General features: G+C 35.1%; 2 protein-coding genes across 7 annotated transcripts; both read right to left on the bottom strand.

Annotated features, from left to right (window-relative positions):
• Window positions 1-130: 130 nt before the first annotated feature.
• Window positions 131-8,713, bottom strand: golim4b (golgi integral membrane protein 4b). Of its 4 annotated transcripts, XM_058795631.1 has the most exons (15): window positions 8,227-8,713; window positions 6,628-6,702; window positions 6,402-6,451; window positions 6,239-6,292; window positions 5,981-6,131; window positions 5,759-5,841; window positions 5,485-5,568; window positions 4,847-4,874; window positions 4,113-4,270; window positions 3,432-3,765; window positions 2,999-3,069; window positions 2,396-2,533; window positions 1,394-1,450; window positions 1,199-1,288; window positions 132-1,002 (listed from the first exon to the last, which is right to left on the bottom strand). In XM_058795631.1, exons 1-15 carry the CDS (start codon window positions 8,411-8,413, stop codon window positions 913-915), a joined length of 1,650 nt encoding a protein of 549 aa, XP_058651614.1. In that variant the 5' UTR covers window positions 8,414-8,713; the 3' UTR covers window positions 132-912. The 4 variants fall into 4 exon arrangements, with proteins under 4 accessions (XP_058651639.1, XP_058651614.1, XP_058651623.1 ...); XM_058795640.1 differs by lacking the exon at window positions 4,847-4,874 and having other exon boundaries at window positions 4,113-4,274; XM_058795649.1 differs by lacking the exon at window positions 4,847-4,874 and having other exon boundaries at window positions 4,113-4,268.
• A 1,606-nt stretch (window positions 8,714-10,319) lies between these two features.
• On the bottom strand, window positions 10,320-15,984 carry ptx3b (pentraxin 3, long b). Of its 3 annotated transcripts, none has more exons than XM_058797837.1 (3): window positions 15,654-15,984; window positions 14,459-15,016; window positions 10,320-13,113 (listed from the first exon to the last, which is right to left on the bottom strand). In XM_058797837.1, exons 1-3 carry the CDS (start codon window positions 15,826-15,828, stop codon window positions 12,497-12,499), a joined length of 1,350 nt encoding a protein of 449 aa, XP_058653820.1. In that variant the 5' UTR covers window positions 15,829-15,984; the 3' UTR covers window positions 10,320-12,496. The 3 variants fall into 3 exon arrangements, with proteins under 3 accessions (XP_058653820.1, XP_058653828.1, XP_058653832.1); XM_058797845.1 differs by having other exon boundaries at window positions 14,459-15,013; XM_058797849.1 differs by lacking the exon at window positions 15,654-15,984 and adding an exon at window positions 15,117-15,434 and having other exon boundaries at window positions 14,459-15,013.
• Between the last annotated feature and the right edge of the window lie 1,507 nt (window positions 15,985-17,491).

The following is a 17,491-nucleotide window of genomic DNA, read 5'->3' as shown; positions in this document are numbered from 1 at the left end:
ACGTGTTTCATATTTTGTATTGAATATAATGTGGGCTAAATTACTGTAGGAATTTTGTTAAATCTTTTTATTTGCAAATCAGTAAACATACAGCATTTAATTCGCAAAAAACAAATACCGTGTAAATAATAGTATGAGCAGTTAAGAGAAGAAAAAAATTAAGGGGGTGAACATGAACTAAAGAACACACATTAATCATAATTTTAACAAAGCTAAAAAAAAATCCCTCATTTGCCTTCATGTAAATATGTCAAAATATAGTGTAATTAAAAAATTAAAAAATATATATTTTATAAGTAACGTTACATTTGACGTCCACAGAAGCAGGTCTGGTATATCTGAAAACTTAAAGCACATCTGGACTTTCCCTGTAAAATAAAAAATATTATATATTAAAGCTGTGCAAGAGCTCTTTTAATGTATTCTGTTATCAAATGAAAAAAAAGAAAAGAAAATCATTTACAATTTAACTTCTATCCCTTTTATTACATTACTACTTTTAATAAGTGAGAGACTGAAGATTTATCTGAATACATATTTTTTTTCACCTGAAAAATCTCAAGTACAGAACTGAGGGAATATTAAAAAATAAATAATATTTTCCTATAAGAAATCATTCAACTACTCTCTGACATAAGAAATCAAAAGTTTACTTTTATTCAGCAGGGTGCCATTTCATATCGCCTTAGTAAGATCAAAAAGATACAATGCTTTGATTAAATATGAATGCTAAACAAATCCTTGTACTTGGAAGAACAAGGCACTTGCATAAGTAGTCACTTAAAAAAAACAAGGGATCACAGTTGTTGCACTTTAAATTCTGCAAGAAGAGACGTGTAAAGCCACTCATCAGACACTAGAATCAGTCCCCTTCACATCTCAGGCTTTTGATTTCTTTCCCTAAGATCTTCTTCATCCTCTTTTTATCAGTTTTTCTTGGACGCTCTCCATCTGATTGCCATTGTTTCCAGCTTCTGGGTTTTCATTCAGTTTATCATGGCCCTGAAACAAAACATTTTTTGATATTTCAAATCTTCTGTACTCAAAATGCACTTAGCCTGTCTAACATTTTGTGCATTTGCATTCTTAATACACTGCTCTGCAGTTTCAGCTAAAGTACAGTTACAATTCTTTTCTACATGTTTCTCACTACTTTTATTTGATTGATAGGAAAGGCCTTCTTAAGCAGTTGGCTGACCTGTGCTCCATTACGCTCACTGTAGGGATCTTCTTCACTCTCTTCCTCTTCTGCTCTCTTCTGTCTGTCATGCACTGAGTCATCAAGAGTCTAATGGATGTTGCAGTGGAGATGATGGGAACAAGTCATTTTTCATGTAGCATTTTGTATCACTTCCTCAGCACACCAGTCCAATCAATGCCTGTATTCCCTCACCTCATCCTCATATTGCTCATCCGGCTGGTCCTCTTGCTGCTCGGGATTGCCTGCCACCTATTGATATAGTACATCAGTAATCTGCTTATCGTTCCATACCAGTGGGTTTAGTTCTTCTGCTGGAAACTACTAACAGCAACTTTGTCAACAGGTTTTACATTTATTTATTTACTGTTTTGTCTAAATTAAAAAACAAAATGCTCAAAAATTAAGCATTTTAAATGCTACAACATTATAATGTACAGTATTCGCTAAAGTTGTTAGTGTTTTTTTTTTTTTTTAAGATTTACTTTAAGATGATAAAGGTAATTTTAATCTGTAAACATCTGTAAAAATATTAATGATATACACCATAATTCAAACATTTGGGGTTGTTAAGTTTTATGTTTTTGAAAGAAGTCTTATGCTCACTAAGGCTGCAAAAATACAGTAAAAACTGTAATACTGTTAAATATTATTACAATTTAAAATAACTGCTTTTATTTTAATATATTTTAAAATTTAATTTATTCCTATGATGGCAAAGTTGACTTTTCAGCATCATTAGTGTCACAGTGTCTTCAGTGTCACATGATCCTTTAGGAATCATTCTATGTTAATGTCACAGTTAATATTTTTGTAGAAACCGTGATATTTTCAGGATTCTTTGGTCAAAAGAACATGAAAATGAAAAAAAAAAAAAAACAGCATTTATTTGAAATAGATTTTTTTTGGTGACAATGTAAAAGGCCTTACAGTCAGTTTTGATCAGTTTAATGTGTCCTTGCTGAATAAATGAATTTCTTTAAAAATATATATATATATATATATCATCTCACTGACCCCAAATGTTTGAACAGCAGTGAATGTTCAATATTGCCAAATAATGATAAATTAAAAAATCCTTTGGCAAAATAAATCAAACTTGTACTTGTACAAATGTCAGAGGTCAGTGTATCACTGAAGACTTTATTCCATGAATAATATAAGAGGAGCTCGTCTGTATCCTTCTTCTTAACTCACCACAAGCTGCTCATCCTCTTCAGGCCTGATCTTATTCGCATTGCTCTTGTTCTTGGTTTCTTCTTCTACATCTTCAAATTCATCTTCGTTCTGGTTGTTGGCCTCATTCACAGAGTTCAGTTTTTTTTCTCCTATGCCCTGCTCAAAGGAGTCATTTTAAGAGAGAATAAGTCATTAATAGAAATCTTAAACTTCAAATGATATCATTTCCTGTGATAAAACTTTAAAGAAATTGTAATTTGCACTTCAAAGTCAAATAATTGAGCTTTTCGAGAAATAATACAGAGAAAGCACAGCCACAGTGTTTACGCCACACTGCCTTGATGTTATTGAATAATTAATTTATGACTCTGCATGCAATTTGTCATTCACGCAGTGTGTAAGTGGTCCGAATCAGTTTTTTTCCCTCCCTACATGTGACACAGATCTAATTTCTGCACAGCGTAAACAAACATTGATCTTTTCAAATCTGTTTTAGGCCTCTTTCATGTCTGATCGTGAAATTCCTACTGCAAAGAGGAAAATTTGCAAATGCAGATAAAAAAAAAGACACTGAGACACTATATATAATAAAATACACACTGCATTATCACTCAGACACACCTTTTCGTGCTTTTGCATCTCCTTTACATCTTCTCGTCCAGCCATACCATGGTGTGATTGCACAGCATTCTCTGGATTTCAACAGAAATTAAAACTACAATGTAAAAATGATTTTTCAAAGCTGTAAATAAAACGCAGATTATTATTTTACAAGAAAATACTATTTTAGTTTATCTTCTTTAAAATTTCTTGTTTAATTAATGTGTGACTTGCGGTTTTTTTTTTTCAGCAATTTCTGAGTAAAAAAAAATTTCACAGCAATTTAATTTCAAAAATATTAATTTTGAATCTTTTTTCAGCAATTTAATTAAAAACAATTTTTTTTTTTTTTTTTAAATGTCAGCTTGGAATTTTGTGCTAGAACCCCTTAGCTTCAAAGAATACAGCAGAATCAGAAAAAGCCAATACCTGCCGCAAAAATATCCTTCCTTACCAGCAATAACTGTATCCAAAGCCTCAAAGTGTACTTTGGTTCTGTGAAGTGGCTCTGTCTGTGTCTGTTTCTCCGGGCTTTGGCTTAGCGTGTTGCGAGGGTTAATGCCCAGCTCTTCTGGGTTTGATAAGGAATGTTCCAGCACTGCCTTTTTCCCCTTATCCTCTCCTCCTCTATCCTTTGATGTGCTTCTCTCCTCTTTCTTGCCATTTCCCTCAGCAAAAATATCAATTTGCCGAGGCTGCTTCATTGCCACTTTGGTCGCATTGTTATTTTCAATCTCCAACACACCTTGAGGGGATAACCCTTTTCCATTTTCCTCATATCCTTCCACCTGTAAAGGAGAAACATCCGTATGACCAAAGTGTGGTGTGGCCTGACGATAAGACACTTGCATTAGCCACAGTCACACATTTACATTATTAGGTTTCGTGAGTCATCTCAGCCTGAAGTTGACAAACTAGCCCAAATGGCCTTTGAATATCTACTTCAACTGCAATAGGAAGTGAGAATAATTTAAAAAAAGGATTAAGACTTAATCCATTTGTGACGCGAGAGTGTGAACAGCACACATTCATGTCTACAGTAGGATAATCCATAGGCTTCCTTACTAATAAAAGCAAAAAGCCAAATAGTAAATGAGTTAGTCTTTAACATTGTATGTTACATTTCCTTCTGTACCTGAATGGGCTTATTATGCAGCTCCTCATTTAGGCGCTCTACTGTCTCCAGTATATAGCTGCGGGTGCGTTCAGTTGCAAATTTATCAATTTTAGCCTCTCGGCCTGCACTGGATGCTTTATTGCGATTCTTCTTTAATCGCCTCAGCTCTTCCACCTGAAGCTTTATTCAAACATTGAATTAGGTTGGAATTAAAAATTTCTCAAGTGATACTTTGTGATGCATAGATTGGGTAATGAAAGTCAAATAGTATGAGTGCTGACTCTATGAGAGAAAGATGCTAACTCAGCACAGAGACAGTAAAACATAAATTAAATAAACAGCCAAGGAGCAAATGTACTGAATTTATAATGTTATATATTCTAACCTTCATAAATAATTGTTATAAAATAGATTCCCCAGTTTTATTTGAGAACAATGTTTTATTCAGTAGCATGACGCTACTAAAGGGATAATGTCTACAATGTAAGGTCGGTGAGGAACAATAAGTAGTTTACATGTTAGAATGTGTCACAGTGGCACATTATATCTGGACAGATATAATGTCAGTATTAAAATGTTAATGGCAGGCAAACATGCATCACTCACACAGGGTCAAATACCAGGGTGACACATCTGTAGTATTTACAGCTTGAGGTGGCCTAAGGCATAGAAAAAGATCAACCATAATAAGAGACTTTAGACATGGTTAAGATATAAACATAGCTAGCCAGGAGTTTCCAACAAACTTAACTCAATTTCACATCTCTCTGTGCATTTCAGCTGTCTTTGTAGGGTGAGATGGCATGAAATGAGACAAGAACATGATTAGTAGGTTAAAAAGTTTAGGGTCAATAGATTTTTTTTGAGAGAAAGAACAAATATGCGTGCATTAGGATGCATTAAACTGATCCAAAGCAACAGTAAAGGCTTTACATTGTTACTAAAATGAATAAATAAATGATTTTTGAAGGATCATGTGACACTGAAGACTGGAATAATGGCTGCTGAAAAATCAGCTTTGGAATAGATTACATTATGAAATACATTAAAACAGAATAAATTGTAATATTATTTAACGATATTGCTCTATTTTTCCTGTATTTATCTAACAAATGCAGCCTTTGTAAGCATAAGAGACTTCTTTCAAAAACATTACAAATCTTACAAACCCCAAACTTTTGAACAGTAGTGTGCATTGTTTTAGTTTAGCTTGATCATACAAACTTAAAATTAATGTTTCTTACATTAATAGCAAACACTGTATATTAAATGTTAATTATTAGTATTAGTAATTATTTAGTATTTGTTAAAGGTGTTGCAGTGGCAGAATGTGATTGATTTCAAGCATGATACACACAAATCTAAAGCAGTGGTCATGACTGTGTGTTACCTGGACGGCAACAAGTGCATTTTTATGGTCTTGTAATGTGAGTGAGAGATGATCTTTTGAAGCTTGCAGGTTCTTGTGCTGTTCCTGAAATGGTGAGGAAGAAATGAATAACTGTCCTTTCAGTAACATCTAGAATAGTAAAAGTCCAGGTTTTAGGATTACAAACCGAACAGCAATATTCTTTGTCCTTAACTGAACTACTACATGCAAATTCAAACTTCCTTGAAACTCTAATCACATAATGCATCACAGAATCCTTTGTAGTTTCTCTGACCTGCACATCAAGTAACTGTGTGTAGATGTCCTGATGAGCTTTCCGCAGCTGTCTGTTCTCCTCTTGAAGGTTGTACACATTCTCTACAAGGAGGAAATCTGGTGATGAAAGACTCTAGCAAATGTATGTGGTCAGGCGCATTTTATATGGCTGGAAATGGATTTGGTCTGAGCCTTAAATCTGATTACTCAGAATACATACAAGAGTAGCACACAGATTCACCTTTCAGTCTGGACATTTCAACCTCCTTCTCCCTCTGGAGGTTGTCTATTTCCAACCTGTGCTCATCCAGAACACGTTCATGATGCTGCCCTTGATTCTGGTGCTTCTCTTGAAGTTCATAGTATTGCATCTTCAAGTCTTCATGCTGGGACTGGTTTAGTCATATGCAAAAGGAGTCCGAATGATTATATTTAACATCATCCGCAATTAAAATACTAGTTTTTGGACTTTTGAAAAACTTCTATTATTCCATCTCACCTTCAGTATTTGATGCTCTGTCTGCAGAGCATTCAGTCGATAGGTTGATTCTTGCTGTTAGGTCAAACAAAACTGTAAGTTATTATGCATCCACAACAGCTGACAGCAGCTCTATCATGTTTACACATCATTAGTAATCAAAACACCATACGTTTTAAATTACCTTTTCTTTGTTGAGGGCCTTCTGTGACTCCCGCTTAAACACTAGCAAATCTATGATGTATTGACAATCAATAGAGGCTTTTAAAAGCAAACGTGAAGCAGACTGCATTCAGCACAACCTGGACTCATTATCATTCATTATCTATCATCATTATCAAATCGCATCCAGATTAAGTGGGTTGTGTATATCAGGAAATCAATTATTGTGCAAATGAACAGGACATTACCCTCTTCAGCCTTCTTATGCTCAAGTCTTTCTTTCTGGAGGGATTTCTCTAGTTTAGAATGATGCTCATACACCACTGAAAAGAGAAAGAAAATATTATTTTTATAGTTTTTTTAGAATGGAAATATGTTAAATTTCCATATATGAAATATACTTTCATATGACATAAAAACATATTAAACCTCTCAGAAATCTGAATAATGTGATATATAATTTGATACAACAATAATTTACTTTGCTAAATATACTAGTATATAAAAAAATAATCTTATACATACACATATATATATATATATGTGTGTGTGTGTGTGTGTGTGTGTGACCCTGGACCACAAAACCAGTCTTAAGTCGGTATATTTGTAGCAATAGCCAAAAATACATTGTATGGGTCAAAATTATCGATTTTTCTTTTATGCCAAAAATCATTAGGATATTAAGTAAAGATCATGTTCCATGAAAATATTTTGTAAATTTCTTACCGTAAATGTATCAAAACTTAATTTTTGATTAGTAATATGCATTGCGAAGAACTTCATTTGGACAATTTTAAGGGCAATTTTCTCAATATTCCAGTATTCCTCAGATTCCAGATTTTCCAATAGTTGTATCTCAAATATTGTCAGATCCTAACAAACCATACATCAATGGAAAGCTTATCTATTCAGCTTTCCGATGATGTATAAATCTCAATTTCGAAAAATTGACACTTAAGACTGGTTTTGTCGTCCAGGGTCACATATATATACACATGTTAACTATATATATACTATAATTTTCCTTTCCTTTTTTCACGTTATTTAAGTTAATTTTATCCCCAAATCATTACTGTAATGCAAATCTCATTCCCATTGGAATAACATAAATATTAAATTAAAAAAATATTAATATATAAATTATTTTATTTTATCATAGTAGCATTTATTGTATTGCCTTTAATTAATTAAACCTAATTAATTTTTTTTAACATCTCTGTAAATCAGTTTTTTTTTCTTTCTTTCTTTTTTCTTTTTACTGCAAAACAGTAAATGACTGTAATACAGTAATGAGAATCATTACTGAAAAAACTAGAAAGAGAATACCAGACACTTTTCACGGATTAGAATATAGGGGTAAAATTAACTTAATTGCATGAAAATGGTTTCACAGTGTAAAAAGTTGTATTCAATTTCTTTTATGCAAGATATGTTTTCTTTTTGGTCAGAAAAGTGATTTGGATTTGACAGATTTTATGAGATTCACCTTGATATATAATGAACACTGTGATCTGACACAGAAAGGTGAAAATCCTCAGTGTGGTGTTACCCAATGTGTGTCAAAGGACCCCATTCAAAAGCTTAGAGACAGAAAGCACTCCCATCAAGTGAAAGCTAATTCTCAAGGAATGTTGTTCACAAGAAAATCTTGATGATATTCCGATGCGTGTCAATTATTATGCACCAACTATTAGGCTTGGATAAGAGGAATTAACAAAACAGGCCAAAACATTTTCAATAGAAATCTCCGGAGGCATGCATCAGATATCTCAGAACAATCAGATAAGCCCTAATCAAACATCTAATACAAAGTGCCTTCGCTGTAGGATCTTTTCATTAATTTCTACCTTGCAGCTGCGCAGAAAGTGACTCTTGATGCTGCTGGTACTTCAAAGCCGTCGCCTCAGTCTTTTTCAGCTCTTTATGCATCTCATATGAGATCATGAAGGCGCACAACGTCCCGCAAACGAAGAGGAGAAGTAGGAAAGACTGAAATATTCTTCTCTGTCGTCTCGAACAAATTCCTTTCCCCATCCTTTCCTCCTCTTCTTGAGTAGACAGTAAAGACTATGTGCCATCCGATTCTTCTTCAGTAACGTAAATGTTTAGGAAAGCCACAATGATCCGTCTGTTTATTTTTTTTTTCTCCTCGCGATGCTGTCCCTTTAATGGACGCACCAGTTGATTTCTCCTAGACTTCTCAAGTTAGCCCTAATTATAGGCTACTTATCCCTTACGGAAAAAGTAAGTCCGACTAATGGCTATGAATTGGCTTTTTCAAAACTTTCATACGTGTCATTCACAAAGGACTATCATTATATTGAGTTTGTTCCAACCAACTCCTCCCTTTTGAGTACAGTGCCACCCAGAGGCCAGTGCGCTGACTTACATTTACTTCAGTTACTGTACTTCATAAGAGATTAACGTACATCAGAAATGACATATAAAAGAGCGTTTTCACACCTAGGGCCACAAATAACGTTATTTATATTATATGTTTTCTGAAAGTCATTAGGCTACAACTTCTACCACAAAAATTCCACCACATTTCAGGTAGGCCTAATGTATTGTGTTTATTAGCGTTTTGTGGAGAAGAAATACGGTGAAGTTTTAAACATTACTGAAGTGAAATGTAAATGTGTAGGCTAATTTATAAAATAAAACTATTGTATTGCTACGGCTAATTCGTAACAGTATTTTCAGTACACTTCTTGCACAATTTGACCAAATTACAACATGAAATTACAAACAATAAAAATTGTGTTAGTGTTTTATTCTCATTTCTGGCTACTGCAAGTTAAAGCATGTTAAATTCAAATGAAAAACTTGCATGGATAGTATAAACTTGACAGAAGGCAATCTGCTGAGACCTTCTAGTTTTGTCATTTAACTTCATGATTGCAAATCGCAAACCATAAACCAGATGTTTGTAGCGTAAATGCTTTCATTTTTATGCAGAGGAAGTTTCCAACATGACTGGAATGGCTCTAGAAAATGGAACTTTTCTTGCAGTGATGATGATGTCACAGTGGTGGTCTTCATTATACAAAGCACTTTAAATTGAGCACAAACATTGCTCTGGTCAGATCATTCATATTTCTTTGTGATATATGTCTGAGCTGTGCAGCTGTGAAATTTTGATGCTAGTGATGGATAGTTCTTTACAGCCCTCCGTCTCATGGGCCGACGATAACTACTTGATGTCCTGGAACAAGTGGAATGAAGTAAACTGGGGTCAGGAGGAGAAGCCAGCTCCTGAGAGAAGAGTTCAGGAGCAGAGGAGCTTTAGAAAGCTGATCCGCCATCATGCCAGGTGTACTGCTAAAAGGACAAGAACTTTAGGTACCAACTAATGCAAAAATGGTTGAAACTTTTCTCTTTGGCAGCAAAGGTTCCAGACCTGACAAAACCTCTGCTCAGGCTGCTGTTGTGATCTGGGATGAGTGGACTGGAATACATGGGTTGATGGCTGGAAGGAGACCATTGAATGTGCTGGAAAGCTGAAGAGCCAGTCAGATGTGATGGATCCACTGCCTAAAACCTCTTATGAACACTGGGATGAGTCGAATGACAGACATGCTGTTCGCTCCTATAAGCTGGTAAGCAAGGGAAGACAGAATAATGTGAAGTAGGCATCTGACCCCTTGTTCTTGGGTGAACGGCAAAGAAGGAACCCGAAGATTTCCTTTGTCACCATACCTTTGTCTTAACATTTTAAAATGACAATAAGGTAGGTAATGCTAGTCAACACAGGTAGGTTGCAATATTCTAGCATGTATGTTTTGTCATATGTCTTTTCAAAGTTTTATCACAACACTTTCAACACTTCTTTCATCAAAATAATCCTGCTGTGACTTAAGTATTTGACCTGTGTTTTGATAGACTTTCTTCTTCTTCTAAAAAAAAAAATTGCAAAGAAATAAATGTTGAGTAGATCATAAAAGTTTCCAAGACAGTTTTAATGTGTCCTTCATATAACAAAATTTAATTAATTAAATATAGAATAAAAGTGGGACAAGTGTAAAAAGTGTAGAAAAGACACCCCAAAACTACATTAATGGCTTTTCAATGACCGCATAGACTGCCAATCATGATTTTCCTCCTAAAGTGTGTTTTGCTACAAATTCACATATATTGTAACCGCTTTGTTTTTGAGCTGATGGATTTCCAAATAATTCTGAGCTCTGTAAATGTAATTACTTGAACAATGTTGTTTACGATATATGTCATACAAAAATTTTTTTTTAAAATGTCATGTTACAAAACTATAGCAATATTTTTATGATACAATTAGGCCTATTATTGTAATACAGAAATAGCAAGTGATACAGTCATTGATATTGATGTGTTAGGCCTTCATAATAAATAATATGGTTAAATATAGCCTATTTTTAGATTGACAGGACAAAGTTAGGTCATTTAACATGGGAGGGCTATTCTGACTGTCTCACAAACCACTGGAAAACACTGCTCATTGTAACAATCATTTCATGGGTGTCTTTTCAAAGTTACTGCCACTATGGTTAAAGCATACGCCTTGTTTGGGTTCGTTTTATATTATTTGTGGTCAGACTGGACCAACTGGCAATAGTCATACTAGAGCAACACCTATGCCACGCCAGACAAACATTGTTAATTACCAAACTATAGAAGAGGGAAAATCTGTTCTGAATCATTGGTGACCAATGTAAACAGTCATGTCCAGCATGGTGATGTAAATAAATCCAGACTTGCCGCACCTTAAGTCATTAAAATGTTAATTTGGAACAACAGAGAAACATTTCTTCTAATTGTAGTCCATTAATTATCCTCACTGAGCCACACCGCTTGAATTTAGTAGCTTTTTACTCATTTAATTAATTTATTTACATGGTAATGCGATTCTCTACTAAAAGCTTAAATTAAAAAAGAATACACAATATTAAACATTTTTAATTGGCTTTGTGTACAGTGTTTTAAGGTTAAAGAGATAATGATCCAAAAATGAAAGTTGTGTCATCATTTACTCATCTTCATTTCATTCCAAACATGCTTGATTTTATTTCTTGTGTGGAACACAAAAGAAGATATTTTGGAGAATGTTTCAGCTGTTTTTAACTATACACTCTCAGAAATAAAGGTACAAAAGCTGTCACTGGGGCGGTACCTTTTCAAAAGGTACATGTTTGTACCTAAAGGGTCCATTTTGGTACCTTAAAGGTACATATTAGTACTTAAAGTGTATATATTTGAACCTAATAGGTACAAAAGTGTACCTTTTGAAAAGGTACCACAGTGACAGCTTTTGTACCTTTATTTCTGAGAGTGTACAATACAATTCCATTGTACCCCACTGGATTTCATTGTATGGACAAACACACTGAAAGATTTATCAAAATATATTTTCCATTCCACAGGGGGGGAATCATACAAAAATCATATATGACATAAGGGTGTGTAAATGATGACAAAAATGTCATTTTTGTGTAGATTATCCCTTAAAGTAATAGTTCACCCAAACATTAAACACTGTCAGGTCATTCAAGATGTTTTTGACTTTCTTTCTTCAAAAGAACAGTACAGAAGATTTTTAGCTGAAACCGTGGTCCTTGGTGATTCATAAAATATAGGTCAATGTGTACTGTCTCTTTAAGAGTAAAACAAAGTGGTAACAGAAAAACTAAATGAATTCTTCAATCTGTGTCTTCTGATGATATATTGAAGTGTTATAAAGTCAAACGATTGCTCTGAACCTGAATGGATAAGAAATAATACTGTAAATAATGTTCAGTTTCTGGAGACCGCAATATGTCATCAGGAGCCACAGCATTCATTTTGTATCTTCTTCTTTTCTCTCAAAGTACGGTACTCTTGACTTGCATTTTATGAACCACCAGGGATCATGGGTTCAACTAAAAATCATCTTTACTGTTCTACTGAAGAAAGACAGTCCCCTACATCCTGGATGGCCTGAGGGTGAGTAAACACACAGCAAATTTTCTGTTTTGAGAGAATTACTCCTTTAAGCAGTGCTTTTTATTTGGAATGAAAAAGAAGGTAAATACAAAATCATTGATGATATACAATGTAATATTACTTAATGCACAAGATTTAACTGCGATGTATATTGATGCAGTCTCAGTTGATATATTGAGCGCCACCATGTGGAATGATCTCTGAAACACCCCATCCAATCACATTCCCACGGCTATCACAAGATCCGTCTTGATTGGCGTACTCTTTAATCCTCCCTGCGTCCAGCACGTGGTCCCACATGTTCACCCCTGTCATTTTTCCAGTGAAGGCAACCAATGAGTCCAGATCTCTGTAGATACCCGAGCGGCTGCGCTCTTGCCCGAGCAGAATGAATCCATTACTGGGCAATACGTGTCCTTCGGCTACTCCAGGCACTCTGGCAATGCTCTCTCCATTCACCCACAAAGAAGCCAGCCCCTGCTCTGAGCTCCAAGCTGCACAGAAGTGTCCCCACTGCCCATCTGTTACTACGCTGTGAGCTTCCACTAGATGGGTCTCACCGCCCACCGTGAGGAGCAACGAGTGTCTTGCCAAAAGAAGCTGGAGCTCTTGAGGGTTTTTCTTGGTTCCGTAAGAGAAAAGCACTGTTTTATTCAGAGACTGAGTCACTTTGGCCCACAGACAGATGGTGAATGATTGTAGGGACATGGACATGGAAGGTGTTACCTCTGCGAAGATGTGCTTGGAGCGCATTGGGAATAATAAAGCCATTTCACAGCCTTAAAAAAAGAGTGAGCAAGAAATGAAAGATTCATTATTGTGCTAAATCATTTTGCAACTACTGACAAAGTGCAGTGTTTGCAAAGTATTTATTTATCACTTCTCAAGGCCACGGCTATTTTTTATTCAAAGTTCAAAGTTTGGAATCATTGTTTTTGAAGGCTGCATTTATTTGATCAAAAATACAGTAAAAACAGTAATACTGTGAAATATTATTACATTTAAAAATGATTGTTTTCTATTTTAATATATTTTAAAATATAATTTATTCATTTGATGGCAAAGATGAATTTTCAGCAGCCATTATTTCAGACTTCAGTTGTGCTCAGTTATTTAGTAAAGGTTGCTATTTTACCAATGTTGAAAACAGTTTTTGCTCCTTAATATTTTTGTGGAAGCCTTTTTTCAAGATTATTTGATGAATAAAATGTTCAAAAGAACAGCATTTATTTGAAATATAAATATTTAGTAAGATTATAAATGACTTCGCTGTCTCTTCTATTTATTAGCTTAAAATATATTATCATTTATTTCTCAATATTACTGCTTTTACTGTCTTTTTGATTAATTAAATTCAGCCTTGCTGAGGATAAGATAAATAAGTCAAGTCAAGTCACCTTTATTTATATAGAGCTTTTAACAATACAGATCGCGTCAAAGCACTTAACAGTATCAGATTGGAAGATAGAGTGTCAGTAATGTATAATGATAAGATTAAACACTAAATTTTCAGTTAAAGGCATCTCATTATTGAATTCAGAGATGTCATTGTCTAGCTCAGTTTAGTTTAAATAGTATCTGTGCAATCAAATTGGCGATAATCGCTAGAAATTAAGTGTCCCCAATTGAGCAAGCCAGGAGGCGACAGCGGCAAGGAACCAAAACTCCCTCTGTGACAGAATGGAGAAAAAAACCTTGGGAGAAACCAGGCTCATATTCCAGTTCTCCTCTGGCCAGACGAAACCCGCAGTTCAAAAGTTTATATTTCTATTCTTTTATTTTGTTGCAATTTCTAACAATAATAGTATTATGTAGTTAGGCATTTTATTATATAAATAGACAGTGTTTGTCTGCCCTGTCAGTTCCGTATGCCCTAAACCAAACTGCCCTTTGCAAATTAATAAAGTCTATTAAATTAAATAATTATTAAATTAAATTAAATTAAATTAAATTAAATTAAATTAAATTAAATTAAATTAAATTAAATTAAATTAAATTAAATTAAATTAAATTAAATTAAATTAAATTAAATTAAATTAAATTAAATTAAATTAAATCATAGATTTATTAAATTCAATTAAAAAACAGTGAAATCATAGATTTAGTCTTCCTTGAAACATCTACCTGAAGGCAGAAATCGGTGTGCTGTTGCTCGTTGGAAAAGGGCCAGCTGGGCATGTACCCTTTGGAGATCTGCAACGGTGGCCATTAGCGCTCTCTCCAGCTTCCCGCCATCTGCATTGCTTGCTTCTTGTTCCTTTGGATAAGTGGAGAAAGACTTCATGGCCACTTGCCCTAGACCTGCTCCCAGCAGTGAGCTGCTCTCCAGTTTGGTGAGACGGGTGGCCTGGTTCCTGCTGAACTGAATGAGCTGCTGCAGCGTCTCGTTGTTTTGGGCTTGATACGTATCTGCAGCCTCTCTGAGCTGCTCCATGGCTTGGTTCAGATTGCGGTTCATCTGTTCACTTATACATTTACAGGTGTTTTCTGAGGCCTGGACGCACACTTTGTTGTTGTTAAGCTTATGGAGCTCCTTCTGTACGGAGTCCATCTCCACCTTAACCATGTCTTCATTCTGCTGCAAGAGCATGTCTTGCTTCATTTGAGAGTCCTCCAGCATGATGAAAAGTTTGTCCCAGCGTGAGAAGTCTTGAGGCGGACAGGGAATTTGTGTAGCTTCTGCTGTGAACAAAGAGTATGCTTTTTACTGCTCTGTGTTGGTGCAACATAACCAATTTTTAAAAGGTAATATCATCATATAATAATACAAAACAAAATGTACTTGTAATGAATAACATTATTGTGGTTTGTTGTCATCCTTTGTTCTTCCCAGGGCTGCCGCTAAAGGTTTTGTAGTGGCCACGAGGATTACTAACTGCCGCTTGCTAAACTCTCAATGACAGGTTTTCTGAAAATGAATAACCTTTATGATGCTCATAAGCATCCTCTGGTTAATATGTTCAAGCTCCAGGCTTGGCTTTGCAGGAGAGTGTCAGTGGAAAGGTATGTGAATGTCAAATGTCATGAAACCTGCCAACACTTTTGTATTTTTGAAAGTCATGGGTCATGACTTTCATAGCACTGTGCATTAAAAATACAGATATTTAAATATATTTGGGTTGTTGACATCAAGTATTTTTTAGAAAGTTGCCATATAATAACCTGAAATTCATCTACCCATTTATTCAATAGTTCTGTTTTTAAAATAATTTGTCATGCAGTCGTGATTATTTTAAAAAGTCAAATTAAAAGCAAAATGTCAATACAGCTACATGTATAAATAAAAATGAAGAGACGTCTGGAACTGAAAATTACTTACTTTGCAGGCGTTCACCATTGGAGATTTCATTATAATAGGAATCAGAGTAATCCTCTCCATATTCATAACCAAAGACGTTCCCACTCAAAAAGCAGGGCAGGCAGAGGGCCAGCACGGCTCCGGGCACATACATTCTGATGTTAATGCTGGTGTGTATGTTAGTCTGCCCCTGCATGTAATCAGATTATTTTGAAGTAAATCAGATGTTCCACAGCCACTAAGATGCCTTGTGGTTGTTCCTGTGTTGTTACACAGCTGCCGTCCCTCATGTGCCTGGAAGCCCACTGAGCGTACATGAGGCTGTGCAAGCTCTTTTAAACACAGCACTCAGAGCAGGGCTGTCACAATGTGAATAATACTTTGTTGGAGATGGGCAGCATGTGATGTACTCAAATGTCACAGCCTCTATCGCTGGTTGGGCAAGAAATAGTCACGGGGGTGTGGAAAATTAGGAAAGGGGTTGGGTCTCCCAAAGGAGAATTCTGCCTCAGGTCAAGGTGGATGCACAGAGAGTGAGATTTGGGCAAAAAGATGTTTGATCTTATGGGAGTAGCTATAATATCTCCAGAGGGAGCTTTTCTTTGCACGTTGTCCAGGAGTTAACCTCTCCATTTATATCTTTCGTATCTCTGTTTAGCACATGAATATTCCAGTTCCTCTTTTACATCTGGTTCTTAAAAGGATAGATCACCCAAAAATGAAAACTGTCATGGCATCCCAAACCTGTATGAACACAAAATAGAATATTTTCAACACTCCATACACTGAATGCCAGTGGGGTCCAACATATCATCAAAAAACAAGAGACATTTTTGTGTTCCACAGAAGAAAGTCATATAGGTTTGGTATGACACGAGGTATGTAAATCATGACAGAATGTTTATTTTGGGTCAATCCATTTAATAATCTGAGGTTTCAGCTCTCTGAACATTAACAGGTCACATAAATATTAACTGTGGGTGCATTGGAGCATCAACACTGATTAAAGTTTAACTCATTCAACACATTGTAGAGAGGGCAAAGAGAACTATGGGAATTGAGTTACACAACACAATATTGAATTAATTGTGTCAAGAACTATATTAATAAATTACCAACAGATCTTTATAGAGGCTCAAGATAAACAATGAGTGATTGATTATGTCATGGCTATTTAGACCCTTAGGCCAAACTCTTTACAACACAAACAAGTTAATAAATACAATACAAAACAATGAAGTAATATTGTCTGGTTACCAGCTTTCATACTATTGAAGGAAACATTTGTGACCTCACTTATATTTTGAAAGAACAGACTGAAAACTGAAAAAGTCACCCTTCATGCAAAAAAGTCTTTTTCCAGCGGAAATATTTTTTGTCAGCATAAATTAGACCAGAGCGGATTTAAATGAATGCTCCACCCACTGCTTATGAGCGGAGAGAAATTTTTAGAAGCACAGCCAAATAATTTATTGAGGTGAGGACAAACATCTGTTAAATACTCCTTGTCTGAGGTGTGTCTTCAGTTTCCAATATACTGGCTGTTATGAGAGGGACAGAAATAGCATTGTTTAACTGTAGACTGATTTAGTGTGTGTCTGCTTTTGTGCTGTGCACGTGTGTGAGTGTTTAATCAGTATCACCTTTTACAGTCTGTTCTTAGACTGTAAAATAAGTAACGTAAGTACTTTGTTACAGTAATATAGTTTCTTTGGCACCTGAATTTCAAAATATACTGCTTTTATACATTTTTATACATATCCTGCATGTTTTTTGAGATTATTTGTATAATTTTTGCGATGCCATAAAACAGTTTATTTATTTATTTATTACCTCAGAGACTGCCAATTAATTATTTT

This window comes from Onychostoma macrolepis, chromosome 02, assembly GCF_012432095.1.
Source record: "Onychostoma macrolepis isolate SWU-2019 chromosome 02, ASM1243209v1, whole genome shotgun sequence".
In the NCBI taxonomy this organism is placed as follows: domain Eukaryota; kingdom Metazoa; phylum Chordata; class Actinopteri; order Cypriniformes; family Cyprinidae; genus Onychostoma; species Onychostoma macrolepis.
Note: the sequence above shows the minus strand (reverse complement) of the source record. Positions and strands in the feature narration are given on the sequence as shown.

Excerpts from the sequence above, each read along its gene's own strand:
- golim4b (XM_058795631.1), bottom strand. The coding sequence starts at position 8,413 with ATGGGGAAAGGAATTTGTTCGAGACGACAGAGAAGAATATTTCAGTCT. Across the intron at positions 5,569-5,758 it reads CACAGTTACTTGATGTGCAG|GAACAGCACAAGAACCTGCA; the intron begins GTCAGAGAAACT and ends TCACCATTTCAG. Across the intron at positions 4,271-4,846 it reads CACAGAGAGATGTGAAATTG|AGGTGGAAGAGCTGAGGCGA; the intron begins AGTTAAGTTTGT and ends GAATAAAGCTTC.
- ptx3b (XM_058797837.1), bottom strand. The coding sequence starts at position 15,828 with ATGCAGGGGCAGACTAACATACACACCAGCATTAACATCAGAATGTAT. Across the intron at positions 15,017-15,653 it reads CAATGGTGAACGCCTGCAAA|CAGAAGCTACACAAATTCCC; the intron begins GTAAGTAATTTT and ends CTTTGTTCACAG. Across the intron at positions 13,114-14,458 it reads ACACCGATTTCTGCCTTCAG|GCTGTGAAATGGCTTTATTA; the intron begins GTAGATGTTTCA and ends TCTTTTTTTAAG.